The sequence below is a fragment of the Acinonyx jubatus genome, chromosome E3 (assembly GCF_027475565.1).
Source record: "Acinonyx jubatus isolate Ajub_Pintada_27869175 chromosome E3, VMU_Ajub_asm_v1.0, whole genome shotgun sequence".
Taxonomy (NCBI): domain Eukaryota; kingdom Metazoa; phylum Chordata; class Mammalia; order Carnivora; family Felidae; genus Acinonyx; species Acinonyx jubatus.
In genome coordinates, this window is record NC_069398.1 from 40,528,511 (window position 1) to 40,551,693 (window position 23,183).

General features: G+C 48.3%; 1 protein-coding gene across 3 annotated transcripts in view; it reads left to right on the top strand.

Moving 5' to 3' along the window:
• The first annotated feature begins 237 nt into the window (after positions 1–237).
• SEC14L5 (SEC14 like lipid binding 5) overlaps positions 238–23,183 on the top strand; it is a 42,351-nt gene continuing 19,405 nt past the window's right edge. For all 3 annotated transcript variants that reach the window (XR_008294528.1, XM_027043291.2, XM_027043292.2), the window contains exons 1-6: positions 238–499; positions 1,277–1,390; positions 16,543–16,692; positions 17,094–17,225; positions 19,918–20,046; positions 20,703–20,895. Coding sequence is in view for 2 of the 3 variants with exons in the window: in XM_027043291.2 (XP_026899092.2) it covers positions 1,328–1,390; positions 16,543–16,692; positions 17,094–17,225; positions 19,918–20,046; positions 20,703–20,895 (667 nt within the window). In the remaining variant the exon portion in view is untranslated. The remainder of the gene's footprint in view (positions 500–1,276; positions 1,391–16,542; positions 16,693–17,093; positions 17,226–19,917; positions 20,047–20,702; positions 20,896–23,183) is intronic.

Genomic DNA, 23,183 nt, shown 5'->3' on the forward strand with positions numbered 1-23,183 from the left:
GGGGCGGGACCAGTACAGGGGCTCGGCCTACCTGAAGCGTGGCCAATCTGGAGAAGGGCCGGGCAGGGGTGTAGTCAAACAGGGAATATATATATATATATATATATATATATATATATATATATATGAGAAGGGCGGGCTAATGCCGGGGCGTGGCTAGGGAGGGACCAATCAGGGACAGAGTAAATCTGGGCGGGGCCGTAGCAGGGAGGCAGGGGCGGGGCCAGATCAGGGGCGGGGCCAGGGCCGGATTCTCCGCTGTCCCAGGTCCTGGAGCACTCCCGCCGGGCAGGTCTGGCTCCTGCCCTGCAGGCCCCTCCCTGGCTGGCCCGGCCCCAGGGTGAGCACGGCCGGACGCCCCAGGCTGGGCGGCCGCGGTCGGGCCTCGCCCCAGAAGCTGCGCTCCGGGGCAGGCGTCCGCGGGGGGGCCCCCCGGCGGACTCAGCGCCATACTGACCCCGGGGCTGCCTCCCGGGAGGTTCCGAGGGCGAGGGCGAGGGTGAGCAGGGTTGCGGGGGCCTGCGAGTTCATACGTGTGTGCGTGCTTGTGTGTGTGTGCATATGCATACCAGTGTATGTACAAGTGTGTGGACGTTTGTGCTCACCAGGGGAATTGTGTGCGTGTGTGGAATTGGGTGGTGTGAGGTCCAGGGAGCTGAGTGTGTGGGCAAAGTTGCATGTGTGTGCAAGGGTGATCCTGTGTGGGAGGTGGGTCATGCATGTGTGTGTGTGCGTGTGTGTGTGTGTGCGCGCGCGCGTGTGTGTGTGTGTGTGTGTGTGTGTGTGATAGAGACATTGCATGTGAAATTTAGTGAAGACTGTGTATGTCAGGGTATCTTGGAGGAAAATGGAAGGGCAGGTGCAATGATACTTGGGGGGGTCTATAGGGGACGTCTGTGGCAAGCTGTGGGGTGTGTGGGTGGATGGTGAATTGTAAGAGTGTAAGAGTTGCAAACGTGGGTTTCCATGTGAGTAGCAGTGAGGGGTGCTTCTGGGGGCCTCAGTGTGAAGGAGTGGAGACCAAGGAAAGTTTGGGAGTACTGATTGCTCTTGGAGGGATGAGTGTGGCCTGGAGCAGTGGGTAATGGTCAGGGCAGGTGTTTGGGGCATGGCCCAGAGAAATTTGGTGATCACATCAGCCCTCTTGCTTTGAGGGCTGGGGAGATGTGTGGGCAGAGCATGAGAGGGCGGGCTTGTCCCTTGTTTGGGGAAGCAGTGGGCAGGGTTATGCTTCAGCTGGAGGGAGCTGCTACCTTACCAGTCACCTGTCACCCAGGTTTTGTGCTCACTCCTGCCTGGGTGCTTCTGTTGGCGCTCCTGCGAGAACATGGTGCAGAAGTACCAGTCTCCTGTCCGCATCTACAAGTACCCATTTGAGCTGGTCATGGCGGTGAGTGACCCCTGGCTCTCCAGCCCCTTGTGTGATGGTGAGAGGGACACAGGAGGTCAGCTGTGCAAAAATGAGAGGGAGCCCCTCAGACTCCCAGATGAGAAGGAAACTGGCGAGTCCAGTTTCTCCCTAGTGACCCTCCACCCATCCACCCCAGCCTTCTCCACATCTTCTGGAATCCTTGTCCACTGACCACATCACAAGACCTTTCTTTCTCCTTGCTGAAGCAGACTTGTTCTCTCATCTCAACCTCCTCTGACAGAAAACAAGAATATCTTGGGCCAAACCACTGCTGTCACTTTGCGTAATGCTAATAATAGTAATAGTAAATGTACTAATGATGATGAGAGTAGCAGCCATTCACTGAGGGTTTCCAGTGCCAAGTCTTTACATATATTGTTTCATTATTCTCATTTTACTTCCGCTAAACTGTAGCTTGGAGAGGTAAAGGTGGCCCCAAGTTCTGCGGCTGATAAGGGGTGGAGCCAGGGCGCAGACCCATGCAGGGGAATACTCTGGAGCCATGATTTTTTTTTTGCCATATCCCCCTCCATCCTGCCCAGGGTCTTCCTTCAGTTTGCACATCCCCTCTCCTTTCCTTCAAAGAAGCTGACAGGGGGTGAGTGGGCAGCAGGGGTCCAGGAACAGCCATTTTCAGGGTAGCTTCAGACTGACTGTATGTAAGCCAAGTAGCCACTCAGTTGAGGGACTAGAATTGGCTCCCAAGCTCTTAGCCTCCTGGATCAATAATCTTTGCACCATGGGGCAGATGCTGGAAACAAGCAGATGTAGCTTTCCTTCTTGGGGCCATCCTTCTGCCTCTCAGAGGTCCCCTTCCTTGGGAAAAAAAGAGCAATGCTATGGGGTTGTGTTAGGAGTGAATGAGATAATATGCAGTGCCTCTCACCCAGTGCCTGACACACAGTAGGCACTCACTAAATGTGGTTGTCCCTGTTATCACACCACATGGTGTTATAAATGATTGTGTTGAAAGTGTAAGAAACATTGGAATCCCCCCACATCCTCCCTATCCTAACCTATTACTTAATTTCAGCTTTTGATCCAAGAACTTTCATATCAATTGGTACCTCCATGGATATGTGTCCCGACTGGTCTTATTCTACAAATCTACTTATATATGTGTTTATAGTCACATAATGGATTAAAAAAAATTTTTTTTAACGTTTATTTATTATTGAGAGACAGACACAGAGCATGAGCAGGGGAGGGGTAGAGAGAGGGAGACAAGGAATCTGAAGCAGGCTCCAGGCTCTGAGCTGTCAGCACAGAGCCCGACGTGGGGCTCAAACTCACAAACGTGAGATCATGACCTGAGCCGAAGTCAGTCACCTAACCAACTGAGCCACCCAAGCGCCCCCTTAATGGGTTTTGAAACATCACTGGAATCATTCATACATGTTGTGCTGTTTTGTGCAGATGGTTCCAGGGCAAGAGGCAGGGGCTAGTATTGACTAGCTGGGTGACCTTGGGCAAATTATTTAACCTCTCTGAGCCTCCATTTCCCATCTGTAAAATGAGGAGTACCAATCCTGGTTTCCAAATCCTGGCACTGTGCATGGATTAAATGAGTCAATATACATAAAGCTCCCAATGCAAGGTCTGGTACAGACCAAATGTTGTTACTGTTATTGTTGCTGCTGCCTGTGGCTGTGTGACTTTCCCGTATTTGTAATGAGGGTCAGACACCAGGGGATGGCGAAGAGTCAGAAATGCTGGGTCCTTGCTACTGCTCTGCTATGCTCTGGCTGTGTGCTATTTAAAAGCCACTGAATGTATCTGAGCCTTGATTTCTTCATTCATGAAATGGGGATGGTTATATGCACTTCATAGGGTTTTCATGAGGATTAAAGATTTTATATATATCTATATAGGTGATAAATACATTTATATATATATTATAATGTGGAAGGAATAGGGGGGTGAGGGGCAGGTGCCCCATGCAGGTCTTGGTCCATACCAAATAGACAATAAATGGCAGCTAAATATAAATACTTGTCCTGTAAGGTTCCAGGCACCCTACTTAGTCTAAGACCCTAGGGTTCATTCATTCATTCATTCATTCACTCATTCATTTAAAAAAAGAGAGATACTATCCCAACCCTTTTGGGACAACCCACAGTCCAGGGACCTATGGTTCTCTACCATGAAGCTGAGACAAATAACTGTAAAATGGAAGACTAATCCTTTTTTTATAATTGCATGAGCTTAATAAATGTAAATTTAATTTAGCATATTTAGGATTCTCCAAAATATTTACAATCATTACACTGTAAAACACGCCCGCTAAAGGAGCACTGAAGGCTGTATTAATAAGGCTGGTAAAGTATTCACATTGAGTTTACTGGAGTATGTTAAGCATATTTTGTAAGCGTCCTGTTCCATAAATGGATACAGAACTCTGCTTACTCCTCTACCTGTTAACAGTCCCTAGATGTTGTTGCATAGAGGCTTGTGGGTACAGCAGGAAACAAGGTTTTCAGATATTCATTTTCTGTATCTGCATTAATTTAAGTTATTTGGGACAACCATGCCCATGATTCCTTATCTTCCATACAATCCTTATTGGTGAAAGGGCCTCAAGGCTCTGCAATGTTAGCAACAAAGCCACTTTACCGACTGTTTACAAAACATCATTGTCCCCAAAATAGCTGCATAACTCAACATAACTTGCATGCTGTGTGGGCACAAAAGGGTTTTTCTGCACTTAATGTCCGTCTTTGTTTCTCAGCTAAACACTTGCTCTCAGTTTGGGTCAGATACCAGGGAAGTTTCAGATGAACTCAGCTATTTTCACTGCATCCGAGTGACTAGATGGGCTGGCCTTTGGTTTTTCTGTTTAACAAAACTGACTTGAGAATTAAAACATTGCTTGTTTCAGAAGTCCACCAGCAACAAGCACAAAATGACTAAAACTGGGCTCAAGGAATTGGTCATAAAATAGCACCGAGGCAACATTTCCAGACCCAGATTAAACAATTAAAAAAAAATGTTTTTTTCTCTTTCATCTCAAAAATGTAACTAATCCAGTGAATGGGCGTCTCTCTCCTTGGGCCAAATCCCCGGGCAGGAATTCTGTTTCTGAAGGGTGGGATTCCAGGGACCTTTGTTTGCTTCTTTCTTGACTGTGTTCTGTATTAATTTGGTTCAAAACAGTCAGCTCGTATTATCTTGGTAAACAGAGGGAAACAGTTAAGACAATGGAGGCAGCTGGTATAAGATTGGAGAGGGTCTTTGGTCCCTTTGTATGTGGGGTCCCTGAAGGTGGTGATGGGGTCTTTGTACATAGAACACAAAGGCCGTGTCTTGCACTTCGGACTGTGGTCACTTGAGCATCGAAGGCCACTCTCTGGTCAGCCTACAGCCTGTTGTGAATGGTTTCTGGGTTCTGGCCTCTTCTCCCAGACGGATGGTTGCTAAGAGGCAGATCCATCATCTGGGTCCCTGCCCTAGTTTCACACCTGGAAAATGGAGGTCATAAAGGCTCCTGTTCCTCATAGAGTTGAAGTGAGGATTGACTGAAGGGACAGGGATGCCCGGGCAGGGCCTGGCTCATTGTTAATGCTGGTGAAATATTGTTTAGGCTTATTGTTATTATTTATTGTTTTCATAGCTTTATTGAGCTATAACTCATATACCCATTTGAAACATATGGGTCAGTGGTTTTTAGGATTCATAGAGTTGTGTAACTATGACTACTGTCAGTTTTAAAACATTTTCATCGACCCAAAAAGAAACCCTGTACCCATCAGCAGTCCTCTCCAATCCCCACACCCCAGCCCCTGACGACCACTAGTCTACTTTCTGTCTCTGTGGATTTGCCTGTTTGGGACATTTCCTATAGATGGAACCATACAACATATGGCCCTTGGTGACAGATTTCTCTCATTGAGCATCATGTTTTCAAGGCTCATCCATGTTGTATCGTATCAGCACTTCATCCCTTTTTATGGCTGAATACTATTCCATTGCCTGGATAGACCATATTTGTTTATTCATTCATCATTGTTTCCTGTGTTGGTCTGTTATGAATAACACCGCTATGAACACAGATGCACAAGTTTTTGTGTGGATATATTCTTTCCAAAGAAATCCCTGCCATGAATTATAGTGATTATTTGGCGGGTTTAAGCAAATTTTATTTTTAAAATTTTATTTAACAAGCATGTTCACGTCCCAGACACTGTTCTGAGCCCATCCAAATATTAAGTCAAGTACCTCTCCTAAGCATCCCATGAGACAGGTTCTGTGGGTGGCACCATTCTACAGAGGAAGAAACCGAGGCACGGGAAGGATGAATGGATTACCCAAGGCCACAAAGCAAACATGAGGTGGCTGGGGACTTCACTGCAGGCAGTTTAGCTCCAGAATCCACATTCCCAATCATGAGCTCTGCCATTTGTCAGAGCTGAGGATCTCAACTTTTTGAGGTAGATCTGGGCCCAGGGAGCAGTCTCGTGGGGATGGTTACCACCAAAGCTGTGCCCCGAATGCCTGTATTCCATCAGGACACCACAAAGGGGAGCACAGCCAGAACCCACAGACCCTGGCTTCCTGGGGGGCACCAGATGCTGACAGAGCCTGGAAGCAGTTACCGACCCAATGCTCTGTGTGTCCAGCCCTGAGACTTGCTCAGAGTCAGGTAGTTTCATAGCAGCCTTAACTGCAGAGGAAGGAAAAACAAAGGCTTTCAGAGCATAAGGCAACTGTCCCCTGGTCAGTGTATTCATATGCTAGGGCTGCATAACAAAGCACCACAATGGAGGTTGGCTTAGAACAACAGAAATCTAGAGGCGGGACATCCAAGGTCAAGGTGTCAGCAGGACTGTGCTTCCTCTGAAGGTGCTTGGGAGGGATCTGTTCTGGGATTCTCTCCTGGCTTGTGGCAGTTCTTTGGTTTGTGGGAGCATAACTACAAACTTCACCTGGCATATTTCCTGTGTGTGTGCCTCTGGTCCAAACTTCTGTTTCTATAAGGACACTAGTTGTACCAGATTTATAAGTACCCTCTACTCTCTACTGACCTCAATTTTAACTTGATTGACCTCTGTAAAGACCTTCTTTCCAAATAGGGTTACATCCTGAGGTACCTGGGGCCTAGAACTCCAACCATACCTTTTTTAGGGGGACGCAATTCAGCCCATTTATGCTCACTAGCTCAGTAAATGGCATCATCAGTAAATGGCATCATCAGTAAATGGCAGAGATTTTAATTTAGGGAAATCTGACCCCATAGCTTGCACTCACAGCCAGACACTCCAGATTCTGGCTCTGACGTTTAGTAAACACCTGTGTACCAGTGGCCGCGGCAGCTTCAGGAATGACCTGGCTGCCTCTTGTCCGGGCACTGTCCTGGGATCCCAGTGGGGCTCCAAAGCCCCGTGACTTGAGCTCATCTCAGATTCTGCAAATCTAAAGAAGGAACATGGCTCGGGGTAGAATTTCTTCAGCAATAGGCTTTTCACACAGAGGAAGGGTTATGGAGGTGAGGGCTGTCATCAGCAATTAAGTGTTAAAATATTTAAAGACCTGGCCTTTTGTATTGATAAACAGCTTGTAATTTAGCAAATGGGTTATTAATAAGGAGCAGCCTCTGGAGGTAAATCCTTGCAGCTCAGGCCAAGGGTAGTTACAGTTGGACTGGTTGTTATGGACGTAGTTTTAATAAAGCAGCAGGGGCCTCATTTAAATGAGTTTAAATTAGTTCCCTGGAGCCCATCATATGATCCTGTTGCTAACAGATTAAGGGAAGCGACATTTTCCACCCTGGATTGCTTACAGGACCTGGGAGAACAGAAGTGATCCATCACGCAGCAAAGTGATCTTCTGATTTCAGAAGTACATTTTAGGTCCTTACTCATTAGTTAATTCAAATATTAATTCACACACATGTTTGTGTATGCATCCTACAAATATTTTTTTTTATGTTTATTTATTTTTGAGAGAAACAGAACATGAGCAGGGGAGGGTCAGAGAGAGAGGGAGACACAGAACCAGAAGCAGCCTCCAGCTCTGAGCTGTCAGCACAGAGCCCGACACGGAGCTTGAACGCACCAACCATGAGATCATGACCTGAGCCGAAGCCAGATGCCTAACCAACTGAGCCAGCCAGACGCCCCCCTACAAATATTTTTTAATGTTTATTTATTTTTGAAATGAAGAGACAGAGTGCAAGAAGGGGAGGGACAGAGAGAGGGGGAGATACAGAATCTGAAACAGGCTCCAGGCTCTAAGCTGTCAGCACAGAGCCCGATGCAGGGCTTGAACCCGAGAACCACCAGATCATGACCTGAGCCAAAGTCAGGTGCTTAATGGACTCAGCCACCCAGGTGCCCCTGCATCCTATAAATATTTATTGAGTTTCATTGTATCCCAAGCAGCATGCTGAGTGTAGGGGCGACAACATAGTTGATTCCTAGCACTTGTTGAAATGCATCATGATTCTGTTGGTTTCCTTCCTTGTTTATTTATATGGGCCTTTCTCATAAAAGTAAGTTTCAGGAAGGTGGAGACTATGTCTATCTTGTTCTGGTTCTCCCTTCCTGCCCTCAGAGAGCTTGCAGTGGTGTGGGGTGTGTGTGTGTGTGTGTGTGTGTGTGTGTGTGTGTGTGTTTCCGAGAGAGAGAGAGAGAGAGAGAGAGAGAGAGAGAGAGAGAGAGAGAGAGAGACAGAGAGAGAGAGACAGAGGAACTAGGCAAATGCTGTGTAGCTATGTATGTAGCTATGTATGCTAATTCATAACAGGGAATGAACAGAGTATTGTAGGAACAAGGGAAGGGGCCAGTTAAGGGTCTTTTAAGTCATTCAGGCTGAGCCTTGCCAAGGGGAGGAGGGCCCACTGTGTGCAGAGAAGGAGCAGACCTTCTCTCTGAAGAAAGAAATGTGGCTCATATGAGCTCCAGTGTGATTTAGAAAGTGATTGGCAGGGTCAATTCAAGTCTGTTCAAGGACCTCGGGAGCTTTGGAAGGTTTAAGCATGCGTGACATGGTCAGATTTTGGGTTTAAGTAGATCGGAGGGGGTTTTCCATCCCAGAGGCCAGGAGAACATGGAGAAGCAGAGGTGACAGAGGCTGGGCACATTCCTGAGACACTTGAAAATCTAAAATAGCGTTTCCCTCCCATCAAGATCCTGACATACCGCTAAATGTCAGGACGCTCTAGGCGGGCGTCTGCCTCTTTGTCCCTCCCTGAACCACCAAGGGCACCAGCTGATCCTAGAAATTTGTGGGCACAGAGTGTGTTCGGAGGAGGAGAGTTTCCTCCACCCTGCTCCCCATGCGTGGGTGAGAATCCACAGCAGGTTTTTGTGCAGTTGCCGGGCAGGGCGGCCAGGCTGTGCGTTCCCCTCGGTGCTGCAAGAGACTGGGCGTTCCGATGGTGTGAGCTCACGACAGAGGGACACAGTCCTGGACAAAGTGACATCCAAATCCAATCCGTGAGAAGAAGGGATAGAATTGGAGCAAATAACACCTGGGCCCTACTAACTGCACCCATGCTGCAGCCTTAGGACCAGGAAACTGAAATACAGGGAGAAGTGTTCCCTGGAACCTCGTTGAGGGCTGATTCTTCGCCAAGAGCCGTGGCCGTACCCCTCTCCATGACTGCAGAGGGGAACAACTCAGGGGCTTATTCATCTGTGTGAGAGGCACCTTCCAGGACTCAGCTTTCTGCCGGTGGAGCATAGACAGCAATCCACAGGCACAGGTTACCCTCTGGGCCTGTGGCAGTGTCCTGGCAAGTGTAGACAGTAGCGGGGGGCCCTGCACTGCTCCCCCTACTCTTCCAGGTAGAGATACATGTCAGTGGTTCCAACTTTCTGCTTTCATTCTCCAACACCAGCTCCTCCCTCCTCCTCAGCCTCCTTTCCTTCCTTCCTTCCTTCGGCAAATATTGGCTGGGTGTCGCCAGCATCCCAGGTGTTGTACAAGGCACTGGGGAATCCAGGGGTGAAGAAAACAGACACAGAGAGAGAGGTGTTGACTATAAACAGACACAACATACACACATAATATCCTATTTCAAATCACAATCAATTCTCCCGGTAGGGCTGATAAACCATCCAGGAGATGGCTTACTCTTTTTTTAAATCTTTTAAAAATGTATTCATATTTGAGAGACAGAGAATGAGCGGAGGAGAGGCAGAGAGAAAGGGAGACACAGAATCTGAAGCAGGCTCTAGGCTTTGAGCTTTTAGCACAGAGCCTGAGGTGGGGCTCGAACTCACAAACCGTGAGGTCATGACCAGAGCCAAAGTTGGATACTTAACCGACTGAGCCGCCCAGGTGCCCCTCTTTTTTTTTTTTTTAAATTTGTGGTAAAATATATATAATGCAAAATTTCTCATTTATCCATTTTTTTAAAAAAAGGTTAACCTTTTTTAAGTGTACTGTTCTGTTCAGCATTAAGTGCATATACACTGTTGCACAAGCGCTCACCACCACCCATCCCGAGAACTCTTTCAGCTTCTCAAACTCATACTGTGCCCCCATTAAACACTAACTCCCCATCCCTCCTGCCCCGCCAGCCCCTAGTACCCAGCCTTCTACTCTCTGTCAATGAGTCTGACTACTTCAGGAACACATACAGGTGGAGCCATATAGTATTTGTCCTTTTGCGTCTGACTTCTTTCACTAAGCGTGATGTTTTTGAAGTTCATCCATGTTGTAGCATGAATCAGTGCTTCCTTTCTTTTTATGGCTGAATAATATTCCACTGTATGGACGGACCACATTTTGTTTGTCTATACATCTGTCAATGGACATTTGGGATGTTTCTACTGTTTGGCTATTATGAGTGATTCTGTAAAAGTATCTGTTCAAATGCCTGTTGCTTCACTCTTGTCCATTTAAAAAAATCTATGACGTGGGGTGCCTGGATGCTTCAGTTGGTTAAGCATCTGACTCTTGATTTTGGCTCAGGTCATGATCTCACATTCGTGGGTTCGAGCCCCATGCTGGGCCCTGAGCTGACAGCATGGAGCCTGCTTGGGAGTCTCTCTCTCCCTCTCTCTCTCTGCCCTCCCCCACCCCTCTAAATAAATAAATAAAATAAACTTAAAAAAACAACTACGATGTGATGTCTGGCACTGTGCTAAGTGCCTTAAACATATTACCTCCCTTTAATCTTCACTGTAGTCCTTACAAAGTAGATATCATGATCTTTCTCATTATCTTCTCTCTCTCTTTTCTTTCTTCTTCTTCTTCTTCTTCTTCTTCTTCTTCTTCTTCTTTGAGGGAACTGAGTCTCAGAGGAGTTAAGTCGAGGTTGCCCAGCTGGCACATGGCGAGGTTGCCCAGCTGGCACAGTAAACCCTGTGCTTTGACTCTGCTGTCCCACCACACTGAGGCTTGCCCCTTTGCTATGTCCACATGTCTTGGCTGCAGGGTCCTTGTGACCCTTTGTCTCCATCTTTTGTGTCTCCAGAGCTAGCTTTAATTAGAATAGCAGCAGCTTGTGCAGCTACAGGACTGTCCAGGTATACCTGTTTTTATAGATTGTATACAGCCCTCATTTCAAAAGGCTCCAGAGTCACGTTGCCCGGGTTCTCCCATGCCCGCTACCCCTTATCGGCTGGGACGACACCACTGCCGTAGGATATCTCATTCACCAAGCTCTAGCTCAGCAACTTGGCCAAAGTTGAGGGAACCGATACGGTGGAACGTTATTCAACTGTGAAAAAGGAAGGGAACACTGACGCATGCTATAGTGCGGTGAATCTCGTATACATCATGCCGAGCAAAGGAAGCCAGATACCAAAGGTCACACACCGTATGATTCCATGTACATGAGATGTCCAGAAAAAGCAAATCTACAGAGATCGAAAGTGGATTAGTGGTTGCCTAGGGCTGGGGTGGGAGCAGAGGGGACAGACTGTAATCAGTAGCGAATTTCTTTTTGGGGTGATGACAATGTTCTGGAACGAGAGAGTGGTGATGGTTGCGCAACTCTGTGAATGTGCTAAAACTCACTGAACCGAACACTTTAAAAGGGTGCATTTTACGGTATGAGAATTATATCTCAGTTTTTAAAAAAAGTTGGGGGAGCTGAGAGGATAGATTCTTGTCTGTCATGGGGTCTCCCAGGCTTCAAGGGGGCAGGTGGGATCTTCAAGGAAGGCTCCTGAGGAGTGTGACAGGGGAGGCAGATGCCTTGCCTGAGGTCACGCAGTGGTCAGTGCCCTGAATGCAGCCTGCAGCGTGGAAAAGGAAGACAAAGTTAATGTGGTCCGGATCTTCTCTCCACTCTCTTAGTGGAAGGTTTGGGATAAGCAGCTTCCAGCTTTTTTTGAATTTGCATGAGGAAGAGCAGGAAGGAAGGGAGGGGGGGAGGAGAGGAGGCAGCAGCTGTCAAGTGATTAGCAGAAATAGCTTTTCTGTACTTTATAGAATCTCACTCTTTTTTAAAATTTAAATTTATTTAACAAATGCTTATGTAGAACGAACCATGTGCCAGGCACTGTTCTCAGCACTTTACAAAAACGGACTCCTTTATCCCCCCCCACACATCCCACAACACAGCAAGGTAGCTACTTTTCTTATTCTCCTTTTAACAAATGAATGCATTAAGGAGCTCAGAGCTTGAGGACTCCTTCAAGGCCACACAGCTGGTAAGAGGCAGAGATTTGGACCCAAGCCCCAGAGTCCATGTTCTTAATGGGTATGCAATGCTGTCATGCATTCACTCATTCATCATGTAAATGTCTACTGAGTGTTGACTATGTCACTTTGACAAGTTGGGGGGGCGGTGGTGGGAGGGGAAAAAACTCACTGGCAGGGGCCGATGACTTCTGATGTCAGAAACAGGTACAACGGAGGGCTCATTGGGAGTGGATGACTCCACTTGACAGATGAGGCTGAAGGGAGAGAGAGGACATGCTGTGCTCAAGGAGGTAGGTTCCTGGGTGTAGGCAAGTCTGGCTAGGAGGCCAGCCGCCCATCTCCACTTGCTAAGTGTGTCACTGTGGAGTTTTGCAGGATGGAGGCCCACGGGAGGCAGTCAACGGAAGTTTCCACTGGTCTCTGCCTACCCCAGCTGTGGCCCTGCATGGGCGGGTTCTGGGCCTTGGACCAGCTTCCTTTCTGAGCCAGGAGGCTTGGGTGTCCGTCTCCAGCCACCTGGCAAAAGAGCTGTAACTGAATCCCTTCTGCTACTTTGTGTCCCCGAGGGGGCCAAACCATGTGTGTGTTCGGCACAGAGAAACTCAGGCCTGATTTGTGGGAACAGGAGTCCGCAGAGAGGATCCTGTGGACTGTTTGATCCTCTAAGACCCTATGATGGGCCAAAACCAAAGGTGCCCCTGACTCACAGGTTTTAGGTCAGCAGGACTCAGCATTTCCAGACTCTTGACGCTTGTGATGTAGCTAAAGTCCCCTGAGGGGCAGGGCAGAGTGGTTCAGGGCTGAGGTCTGGGTCAGACCGGTTGCGCTCCAACCCCACCACTTCCTGACCGTGTGATGCCTTCCCAAACCTCAACTCGCTTATCTGTAAAATGGGGAAATTCTAATTCCCATCTCGGGGCACTGCAAAGAAATACAGTTAGCGCCCTAAAAATATCATAGCAACAATGTCTGACACTGGACCTCACAACCCCAGGGACTCTCTGGCTGGAGATATGCCACTGGATGGACCCTGTATTTTGGGCCCCCCGCCTTCTGGATGGAGCCTGAGTTCTGGCCGTTCCCCTCACCAGTGCCTGGCATGTCTCATCAATGCAGCAGCCATTACTTACTTGAGAAGGTAGCACCTTCCCTTTCAGGGTCAGGGACAGTTGTGCCCACGCACCCATCTGCTGCCGCCCAGCCCTCTGCCCTCCGCTGTTATCTGGGGGCTCCAGATGGAGCTCTTCTGACAAGAGGTTTGTTACAACAGGAAGTCAGCCTTCCTTGGATGCATGCGTTGAATCCATGGCCTGTCATTCCCCTCCCAGGACACCTTTCTGGGGCTTTGTGGATCACCAGCAAGTTTAAGTTATTTTTTTCTTTGCTTGTGAGCATTTATTAGCCCTAGTGTGTCCCAAGAACTGAGACAGTTCAGGCATGTGTGAGGTCAGTGCTGTGGAAAAGCATGTAGCCCAGGCCTCTGGCACACAACACACAAGCTAGTACATGGCTAAAGGATGTGATAAATGGTATTGAGGAAATGAATGGGCTAAAAGGACAGAATAGGGAAGAAGACAGTCTTGCAGGGGAGAAGGTGGGGGAAGATGTCCCACAAAGAAGGACCAGCACAGATGAGTCCCTGAAGCCAGAGCATCTCTTCAGCCCCCTGGTCCAGGTGTCCTACCTCTCTGGAAACCCCAGTTACTCAAGCCTTCTTCTTCCTTCACTATCAAGTAAACTGATTAGTGGTCCAAGCAGACGGAACGGCCAGTGCAAAGGCTCTATGGTAGGAACAGGTGGTGGGCACATGAGTGTCCCGGGGCTGACATTAAAAAGTACCACAAAAATAATAAATAAATAAATAATAAAAAGTACCACAAACTGGGTGGCTTAAACAGCAGACTTTTTTACTCCACAGTCTGAAGGCTAAACGCCAGAGATCAAGGTGTTGGTAGAGTAGGTTCCCTCTGCAGGCTTGAAGGAGAATCGGTTCCATGTCTTTCTCCTACCTTCTGGTGTCGCTGGTAAGCTTTGGAGTCCTTGGCCGGTAGAGGAACCACCCAAACCTGTGCCTTCATCTTTACACTATATGAGTGTCTGTGACCAAATGTCCCTCAGTCATATTGGATTAGCAGTCTCCCCCCCCCCCACCCCCACTCTAGTATGACCTCATCTTAACTAATTACATTTGCGACGACCTATTTCCAGATAAGGTCACATTCAGAGGTACTGGGTAGGACACATGAATTTTGTTGGTGGCGGGAAGGGGGCACAAGTGAACCCATAAAAATGTGTTTTAGAAAGAACAAGGTCGGGGGCACCTGAGTGGCTTAGCCAGTTAAGTGTCTGACTTCGGCTTAGGTCATGATCTCACAGTTTGTGAGTTTAAGCCCCGCATTAGGCTCTGTGCTGACAGCTCAGAGCCTGGAGCCTGCTTCAGATTGTGTGTGTGTGTGTGTGTGTGTGTGTGTGCGCCCCTCCCCTGCTCACACTCTGTGTCTCTCTCCAAAATAAATAAACATTTAAAAAAGCAGAAGAAAAGAAAAGAAACAGCAAGGCTGGCGTGGCTGGAGCGGAGTGAAGGTGGCTAGTGGGAGAGATTGCCTGGAGCCTGGCTGGCCACAGCAAGGAGTGTGGGGCACATTCTGAGCATCTAGGCCTGTTCTGACTACGTCGTTTCATCCGGGGAGAAGGAGAGACTGTAGAATAGTCAGAGGAAGTGCAGAAACTCAAGGGCAGTGTGGCCGCCGCCAGTAGGAGTTGAAGTACTAAGTGTGGAGAAGGGAGAAATTGTGACCACAGGGCCCCAGGGACAATGCCTGGCTGTTTCCCAGCTTGCTGCCCAGGAGAACAAGCGAGCTGCTGAGCAAGGTGTTCCTGAAGGAGTGGGGTGCTGGGCCACAATGGGATTCAAATCCACATTCACCAGTTTTCATTGTGTGACCTTGGGTTAGTTACTTAGCCTCTCTGGGTTCCAAGTTTTTCATTTGTCAAATGAGGATGCCATTCAGAGGACGAAATGGAAGAAAATGCACAGCTGGGGGAGCACAGTGAAGGCTCCTTGAGTGCCAACTGCTCTGAGACAACATCTGGTGACCTCCTCACCATCCCATTTTACAGATGAGGACATAGAGGCTCAGAGAGGGCAAGTGACTTGCCCAAGGTCCCTCAGTGAGAAAGTAGAAGAGACATGAACCGAGCCTGTCCAGTTCTGAAACACGCACCCCTTTCCTTCTACATACTTTCAAAAAATGTCAACATCCCTCTGCCTGTCACAGAGGTGGGCCCAGGCCAGCGCCTCTGGTTCCCTCCTGCATTGGATCCCAAGGAAGTACTCAGATAGGGCTTGTCAGGAACAGTTTTTGCAGACCTGTGTTCTGCTGCATTTGAGTCTTGTTGCCTGGGGAATGAAAATTCTGGTTATCTTCAGTGAACCGCCCGGTGAGCTTGAGCTTGGGTTTCATTCTCTGGGACGCAAGCTTGGGATATACCCATTTTTCAGGTGGTAAAAGAGGCTTAGAGAAAGAAAGGATGTGCCTCTGTCGGGAGGAAGTAGAACTGTGGCCACCAGCACAGAATTTGCCCACTTCGCTTTGTTCGCAGGCTATGCAGGCTTCTGATAAGTGCCTGCCTACTGCGCACTCTCCCCTGGGGAACAGGGGCTCCTTATTCTAACCCTGGTGTGTCTGCTGTGTCTGTACAAGGCAAGCAGCTTCAACATATGGCAGGAAGATGCACTGGGCTGGCCTTGTGGGGCCTGGGGTGACACTAAGGGCACCAGGCACAGTTCCATCTCTTCCTTGCCCCTCCCCCGCCTCTGCCCTTCTGAGCTGGGAGGAGCCGGGAGGGATGGGGGAGGAAGTGCGTGTCCTCAGATGCCTGCACTATTTTTGGAGCTGCTTTGATCCTGATTCCGGGGCACGTGGACTGTGACAGGCTCTTGGAGCAGACCCCATTTGCACACAGTCAGCTATGGATGCCGGCTTACCCCGGAGGCTCCTACCCTGGCACTTCTGGAACCGGGCACAGACTCTCGTCCTCCAAACTGGATGCCTTGTATTTCTTTTGCTTTCCTAACTGCCAGGGCTGGAACCTCCAGGACAATGTTGAACAGACGTGGCCAGAGTGGACATCCTTGCCTTGTTCCTGATCGTAGGGGGAAAGCATTCCATCTTTTGGCATTGAGTATGATGTTAAACTGTGATTTATCAGGTTGAAGATGTTCCTTTCTATTCTTCATTTGTGGAGTGTTTTTATCATGAAGAGGTGTTAGATTATGTCCAGAGTGTTTTTCTGAAAGATGCCTTCTTTTAAAATGTTCCAGGCAAGCTCACTTTTTCTTCTGAGGGTTAAGTCTCAAATGCAAATCCAAAGAGTGAGTTGCAAACCATTGCTCAGGCACTGGTGTGTCACACTGCTCTTGTAAATGAGACCACAGCCCAGCAGGAGGCAGGAGGCTAGAGTCCCCAGCCCAGCAGGAGGGAGGAGGCTAGAGCCCCCAGCCCCCTTGACACTCACTCCCCCTCTGCCCCTAGGCCTATGAGAAGCGCTTCCCCACCTGCCCGCAGATCCCCGTCTTCCTGGGCAGCGAGGTCCTGCGCGAGTCCCGCAGCGCAGACGGGGCGGTGCACGTGGTGGAGCGGAGCTGCAGGTTGCGCGTGGAGGCCCCGCGGCTGCTGCGCAAGGTGGGTGGGGAGGGGTTCCCAGAGGTGCCGGGGGACCCCACGGAGGAGGGGACTGGAAAGGGGGGGGATCTGGGGGCGGGCTCAGGTGGTGAAGCCAGTGAGTATGCATATGAGTGTAGGTGCTGGTGGTACACGTCCTGGGGTTGGGGTTGGGGCCTGCGGAAAGGGGGGGTCGTTCTAGGTCGGAGGGCCGGTCTTGGAAGGACAAAGGCCTAGGAGCTAGGGACTGGGGCTGGGGCTGGTGGACAGGCTCCGGGTGGGGCACAGGGGGTCTTGGGGTTTGTGGGTGTTGGGCTGGGTATGGGATACTGCTGGCTGGTGGGCAGGCGCGGGGTCTTGGGGTCTTGGTGAGTCTCGGTATCCAGCAGCCCCCACCCCCTTCGCTGCTCCTTCCCTTGCAGATTGCCGGCGTAGAGCACGTGGTCTTTGTGCAGAGAAACGTGTTGAACTGGAAGGAGAGGACCCTCCTCATTGAAGCCCACAATGAGACCTTCGCCAACCGCGTGGTGGTCAACGAGAACTGCAGCTACACTGTAAGCCTGCGTCCCGCCCCCTTCCTGCGTCCCGCCCCCTTCCTGCGTCCCGCCCCCTTCCTGCGTCCCGCCCTCTTCCTGCGTCCTGCAGTCCACGCATCAGCCTAGCTGCCTCTCCCCTGCCCCCAGGGCCTTGTCGGATAAATTGCAGGACGCTCACTTACATCTGCAATTCAGATACACAGCTGATACTTTTCTGTTTGTTTAAATAGTCTCAAATACCGCTTGGGACATACTTACCAAAATATTATTCGTTGTTTATCTGAAATTCAAATATGTCATCCTGTGTTTTATTGGGGAAAGCTGTCAACCTGCCTCCCCCTCCCTCTTCTCTCTGTCCTTTTCTTCCTCCTTGAAAGGGAGACTCATTTACGTGTTTTTTTTTTTTAATTTTTAATGTTTATTTATTTTTGAGAGACAGAGAGACAGATCATGAGTAGGGGACAGGCAGAGAGAGAGGGAGACACAGGCTCTGTGTCCGAAGCAGGCTCCAGGCTCTGAGCTGTCAGTACAGAGCCCAACGTGGGGCTCGAACCCACGAACCATGAGATCATGACCTAGGCCAAAGTCAGACCCTTAAACGCCTGAGCCATCCAGGGGCCCCTATAGTTTCTTCATCTGTAGAATGGGGTTAATGATGACACCTCCCACAGGGGTTATGGTGAGAAGTAGGGGAAGAAAAGTATCCGAAACCCCTTAGAAGAGGGCCTGGCACATACCAAGCCCTGTATGAGTGTTACCTTTTCAGGTCATTAATAGTAATTATTATTATTCTTCAGTACACACTGACTGAGCATCGACTCTGTGCCGGGCACCTGACCAGAGCACGGACTAGTCCCCCTGACCTTTGTTCTCACAAGGACCTCCATTCCAGTGGCAGATACAGACAAGAAAAAACGTCAACATAATCTTACAACTTCACGAATACTAAGAAGGGATCCAGAAGACAGGATTAGGGAAAATAAGAGGAGAGGCACTCTGTTAGGTGACAGTGTCCCACTGAAGCCACCAAGCTGAGAGCTGGTGGATGAGAGGGCTGGGAACAGAGTTCTGGAGTGGGAACAGCATGTGTGAAGACCCAGAGGTGGATGAGTGAAGTCTGAGAATGGGGGCTGCAGGGGCAGGGTCCTGCTGCCCCCAGGTTGGAGTGAGGGAGGAGTCTGGAGGCGTTTGCTGGGATGGAGCCCAGCTCTGCCACCTCCTTGCTGAATGATGTTGGGCAAGTTGCTTCCCCTCCCCAGGCCACCCCTTGTATACCTGTCAGCAGAGCCCGCCTCATCCGGTGTTGGCTGGAGTCTATGAGACAATGTAGGTAAAGCTCCTTTAGCTTGTGCTAGATCCCCAATGCTAGTTTTCATGAGGATAACTCCAGTGTTGTAACTATGGTTCATTAGAGCCTTCCCTATGGGGGGGAGGTGGGGAGGGTGGGGCATTGCCTTGTGTGTCTGTCCCATCCCCAGCATTTGGCACGGTGCCTCATATACAGCAGGTGTCCAGTAAATGCCCATTGCTTTTTCTTTCCACACCTCCAGCTCCTCTGGGAATTGGACCCAGAATATTCCAATGCTTACCTCTAGGGAGTTGTGTGGGTGGCAGCTTTTTATAAATCACTTTTAGTGCATTTATAATATGTATTTAGTGCATATTTCTCAGCATGAGTTCTACCAACCGCTGAATTAACGTCACTGAGGCTGCTTGGGAAATGCAGGTTTTCAGGCCCTGCCCTGGACCTATTTGGCCCAGGCATCTGCATATTTAAATTTTTTTTTTTAATGTGTATTTATTTTTGAGAGAGAGAGAGAGAGAATGAGCTGTGGAGGGGCAGAGAGAGGGAGACACAGAATCTGAAGCAGGTTCCAGGCTCTGAGCTGTCAGCACAGAGCCCAATACGGGGCTCGAACTCACAAACTGTGAGATCATGACCTGAGTCGAAGTCGGATGTTTAACCGACTGAGCCACCCAGGTGCCCGGCATCTGCATGTTTCACACACTCCCTGGTAATACTTCTGCCCAGGAAAGTTTGAGAGGGACTAAGCCTGGGTCTGCATAGAAGCTCTGTCAACAAAGTTTGTCCGTGTGTGTGTGTGTGTGTGTGTGTGTGTGTGTGTGTGTGTATTTGTTTACAATAAATATGTAACATAATAAATACTTTAAAATATATATTTAAAATATGTAATAGTTATATATAACTTACATATAATTATATATTAAGTACATTAACTCATTTATAAAGTTTATTTTGAGGGAGAGAGATAGTTGGGGAGGGGCAGACAGAGGGAGAGAGAGATTCCCAAGCAGGCTCCACACTGTCAGTGCAGAAACTGACGTGAGGCTCGAACCCACAAACCATCAGATCATGGCCTGAGCCGAAACCAGGAGCCAGTCACCCAACCGACTAAGCCACCCAGGTGCCCCTAAATATATTACTCATTTAAATATATCATTATAGAACAGTTTTTAAGGGACAGGCTTGCAGATGCCAGACCCACTTCCTTCCAGCCCCTCATGAGAAGGCTCTTTGTTCTCTAACACTTGGCATTGTTCTCCGGGTGGGGTTGCTGCCCGCCCCACTCCGGTATTGCCATGCTGTCCACGGCATGCTCTGGTTGGGCCCAGATCATCAAGAGAGCCCTGAGAGAGGGCACTGCATCCCCCACAATGAGACTTGTCACTGCGGCTGCCTGGCTTTCAGGTCCACCCCGAGAATGAAGAGTGGACTTGCTTTGAGCAATCCGCCTCGCTCGACATCCGGTCCTTCTTTGGCTTCGAAAGTGCCTTGGAGAAGATCGCCATGAAGCAGTACACAGCTAACGTCAAGAGGGTAAGGGGTGGGCTCCATCAGTCACAGGGAGGAAGGTACACAGACCTCAGAGCCTGGTTCAAAACCTGCTCTGACACCTGACAACCCAAGTGACATCGGGCAAGATCGATCCTTAACCTTCCTTGGCCTCAGTCTTTTCATCCATAGAGTGAGTATCCTAACAATGACCATAACACACAAGATAATGAGTGGAAACCACCTGGCCTGAAATGGGGGCACCATAATCATTATCTAGATGCTCCCTGATGTTAGGGGCTTGTGTAGTGATCTCTGGACAGAGGAGGGGCATTCTGTGGTGCTTTCTCCTGGTTAAAATTGGTTGCTGTGTAAAGCTCTCAGACCTGTCCCTGAGAGGCCTTTTCGCATAATGAAATGGGTGAAATTCATTTCAACAAAGTATTTTAACCCACATGTTACCTATAGAAAACCTACCAATGAGCTATTTTACATTCTTTGTTCCGTCCTAAGTCTTGGAAATCCGGTTCATATCTGATGCTCACAGCACATCTCCATTTGGACCAGCCACATTTCAAGTTCTCTGTAGCTACGTGTCACGGGTGGGACTGCAGCCAGGTGGGGGTGACTCCCAGGCTGATGAGGTTATCCCTGCTCTCCTGCCCTGCGGCTCATGTGCCTCTGGTCTCTCTGGCTTCCAGGGGAAGGAGGTGATTGAGCATTACCTGAACGAGCTTATCTCCCAGGGCACCTCTCACATTCCCCGGTGGACGCCTGCCCCCGTCCGAGAGGAGGACGCCCGCTCCCAGGCTGGCCTGAGAGATCCGGGCTCCCTGGAGGTTGACGGGCCCATCGGTGCTCCAGGCCCTGCGCCTGAGGTGGTGGTTACAGACGGTAGGTCCCTGCGGCTGAAGCCAGCCGGCCAGGCCTGTACCCTTGTGCCCCCCACAACCGCCCCAGTCCCTGGAAACCTGCTTTGTGTTTGCTCACTCCACGGGGGAAGAGTTGCTGCGGGTCCCCTTGGGAATGGGTCTGCGAACTGGAATGACTCAGCTTCCGCCCTTTCCCGCTGCTTTACCCTCTCTTCCTTCCTTCCGGCCCAAGAGCCAGAACTGGTTTATTTCTAAATCAGGAATTGACCTGATCTGGTGCCTCAGGGCTGCCCCTTTCTCTGGTTTTATTACTATTTTTAATTATATGAGTAATGTATGGAGATGGTAGAAAGAAATATTCAAACTTCTTGGAAGATGTAAATGAGGAAGTAAGACTCTTTTCTTCTCTCTGGAGGCAATACTAATTTTGTGGTCGTATTTCGTGAAACTACCTAGGCATATATATGTACATACATATACACACATGTGTATATACAGGCATGCATACCTGTATAATTTATGCTGAGCCAACATTACACATTCTACTTGATGTTTTGCTTTTTTTCGTTTACTAATGTTGCTTGAACAGCTTTCTATGTCAGTGCATCTGTTTTAGCACTTTGTGGTATTTCATGGTGTGGCTGCATCATAACTTATTTATTAATAAACATTTATTATTGGGGCACCTGGATGGCTCAGTCAATTAAACGTCTGACTCTTGATTTCAGCTCAGGTCATGATCTCACGGTTTGCAGGTTCAAGACCCATGTTGGGCTCTGCACTGACAGCATGGAGCCTGCTTAGGATTCTCTCTCTGCCCCTCCCCTGCTCGCTCTCTTTCTCTCTCTATTTCTCTCTCAAAATAAATAAATAAACTTAAAAAATAAACATTTATTATTATTTTTGTTAGTTTATTTATCTAGTCTTCTCTTTATGGACATGAGGTTTCCAGTTTTTAAAACATAGAAATAATATAGTGTATCTTTGTACTTAAGTTTACTTACTTGTTTTGAGAGAGGGAAAGCCCCAGCTGGGGAGGCACAGAGAGAGAGGGAAACAGAGAATGCCAAACAGGCTCTGCACATGAGTGTAGAGACTGATGTGGGGCTTGAACTCATGAACCATGAGATCATGACCTGAACTGAAGTCGGACACTTAACTGACTGAACCACCCAGGTGCCCCATTAAGATTTTATTTTTAAATAATCTCTACCCCCAACGTGGGGCTTGACCTCACAACCCTGAGATTAAGAGTCACATGTTCCACCCACAGAGTCAGCCAAGCACCCCTATAGCATAAAATTTTTACAGTTGAATTGCTGGGTCAAAGGTTATATGCAGGTAAAATTTTGGCAGATTTACCAGTTAGGCCTTCAAAGATTGGTTGTACTAATCAATGTTCCCCCAAAAGTGTGTGGCTGTGTCTATTCCTGACTTCACTCTGGCTCCCCACGAGACTATTATTAAATGTTTTAAACTTCTGAAAGCAAAAAGTGACCTCTAGTAAATTAGTGATTAGGTCTTTCCTCACGAATGAGGCCAAATATTATTTTCTCATGCTTAGTGACTCCATATGGCTTTTTTGTGAATCTCTCTGTTCTTGTACTTTGTCTATTTTCCTGTTTGCCCATTGATTTCTTTCTTTTTTTAATTAAAAAAATTTTTTATTTATTTATTTTTGAGAGAGAACGAGACAGAGCACGAGTGGGGGAGGGGCAGAGAAAGAGGGAGACACAAAATCTGAAGCAGGCTCCAAGCCGTCAGCACAGAGCCCAATGTGGGGCTCAAACTCATAAACCGTAAGATCATGACCTGAGCCGAAGTCGGAGGTTTAACCAACTGGGCTACACAGGCATCCCTGACCATTGATTTCTCATTGCTTTGTAAGAACTCTTCATATGTAAGGCAATTAGCCTTTTGTCATATTTTCGATTTTTATTGATAATGGGAAATGTTTACAATTTAATTTTAAATAAATTAAAAAAAAAACCTAGGACACAAAAGTACACATACTCCCTGAGTTCAGTTTTAGCTCTGTGCATTTGTGCTCATGATGATTCATTCTTTTGGGGTCACTGAAATGTCAGGCTTGGCTTTCTTAGAGATATGCCACATAACCAGTAAATTACATCTGGGGCATTGTGTAGGGAGAACAAAATTCATTCATTCACAAATATTTATTCTGTACCAACTCTGTGCTAGCTGGCTGCTGCTGTGAACTTTTAAAATATTATTTATTTATTTATTTATTTATTTATTTATTTTAATTTTTTTTTCAACCTTTATTTATTTTTTTGGGGACAGAGAGAG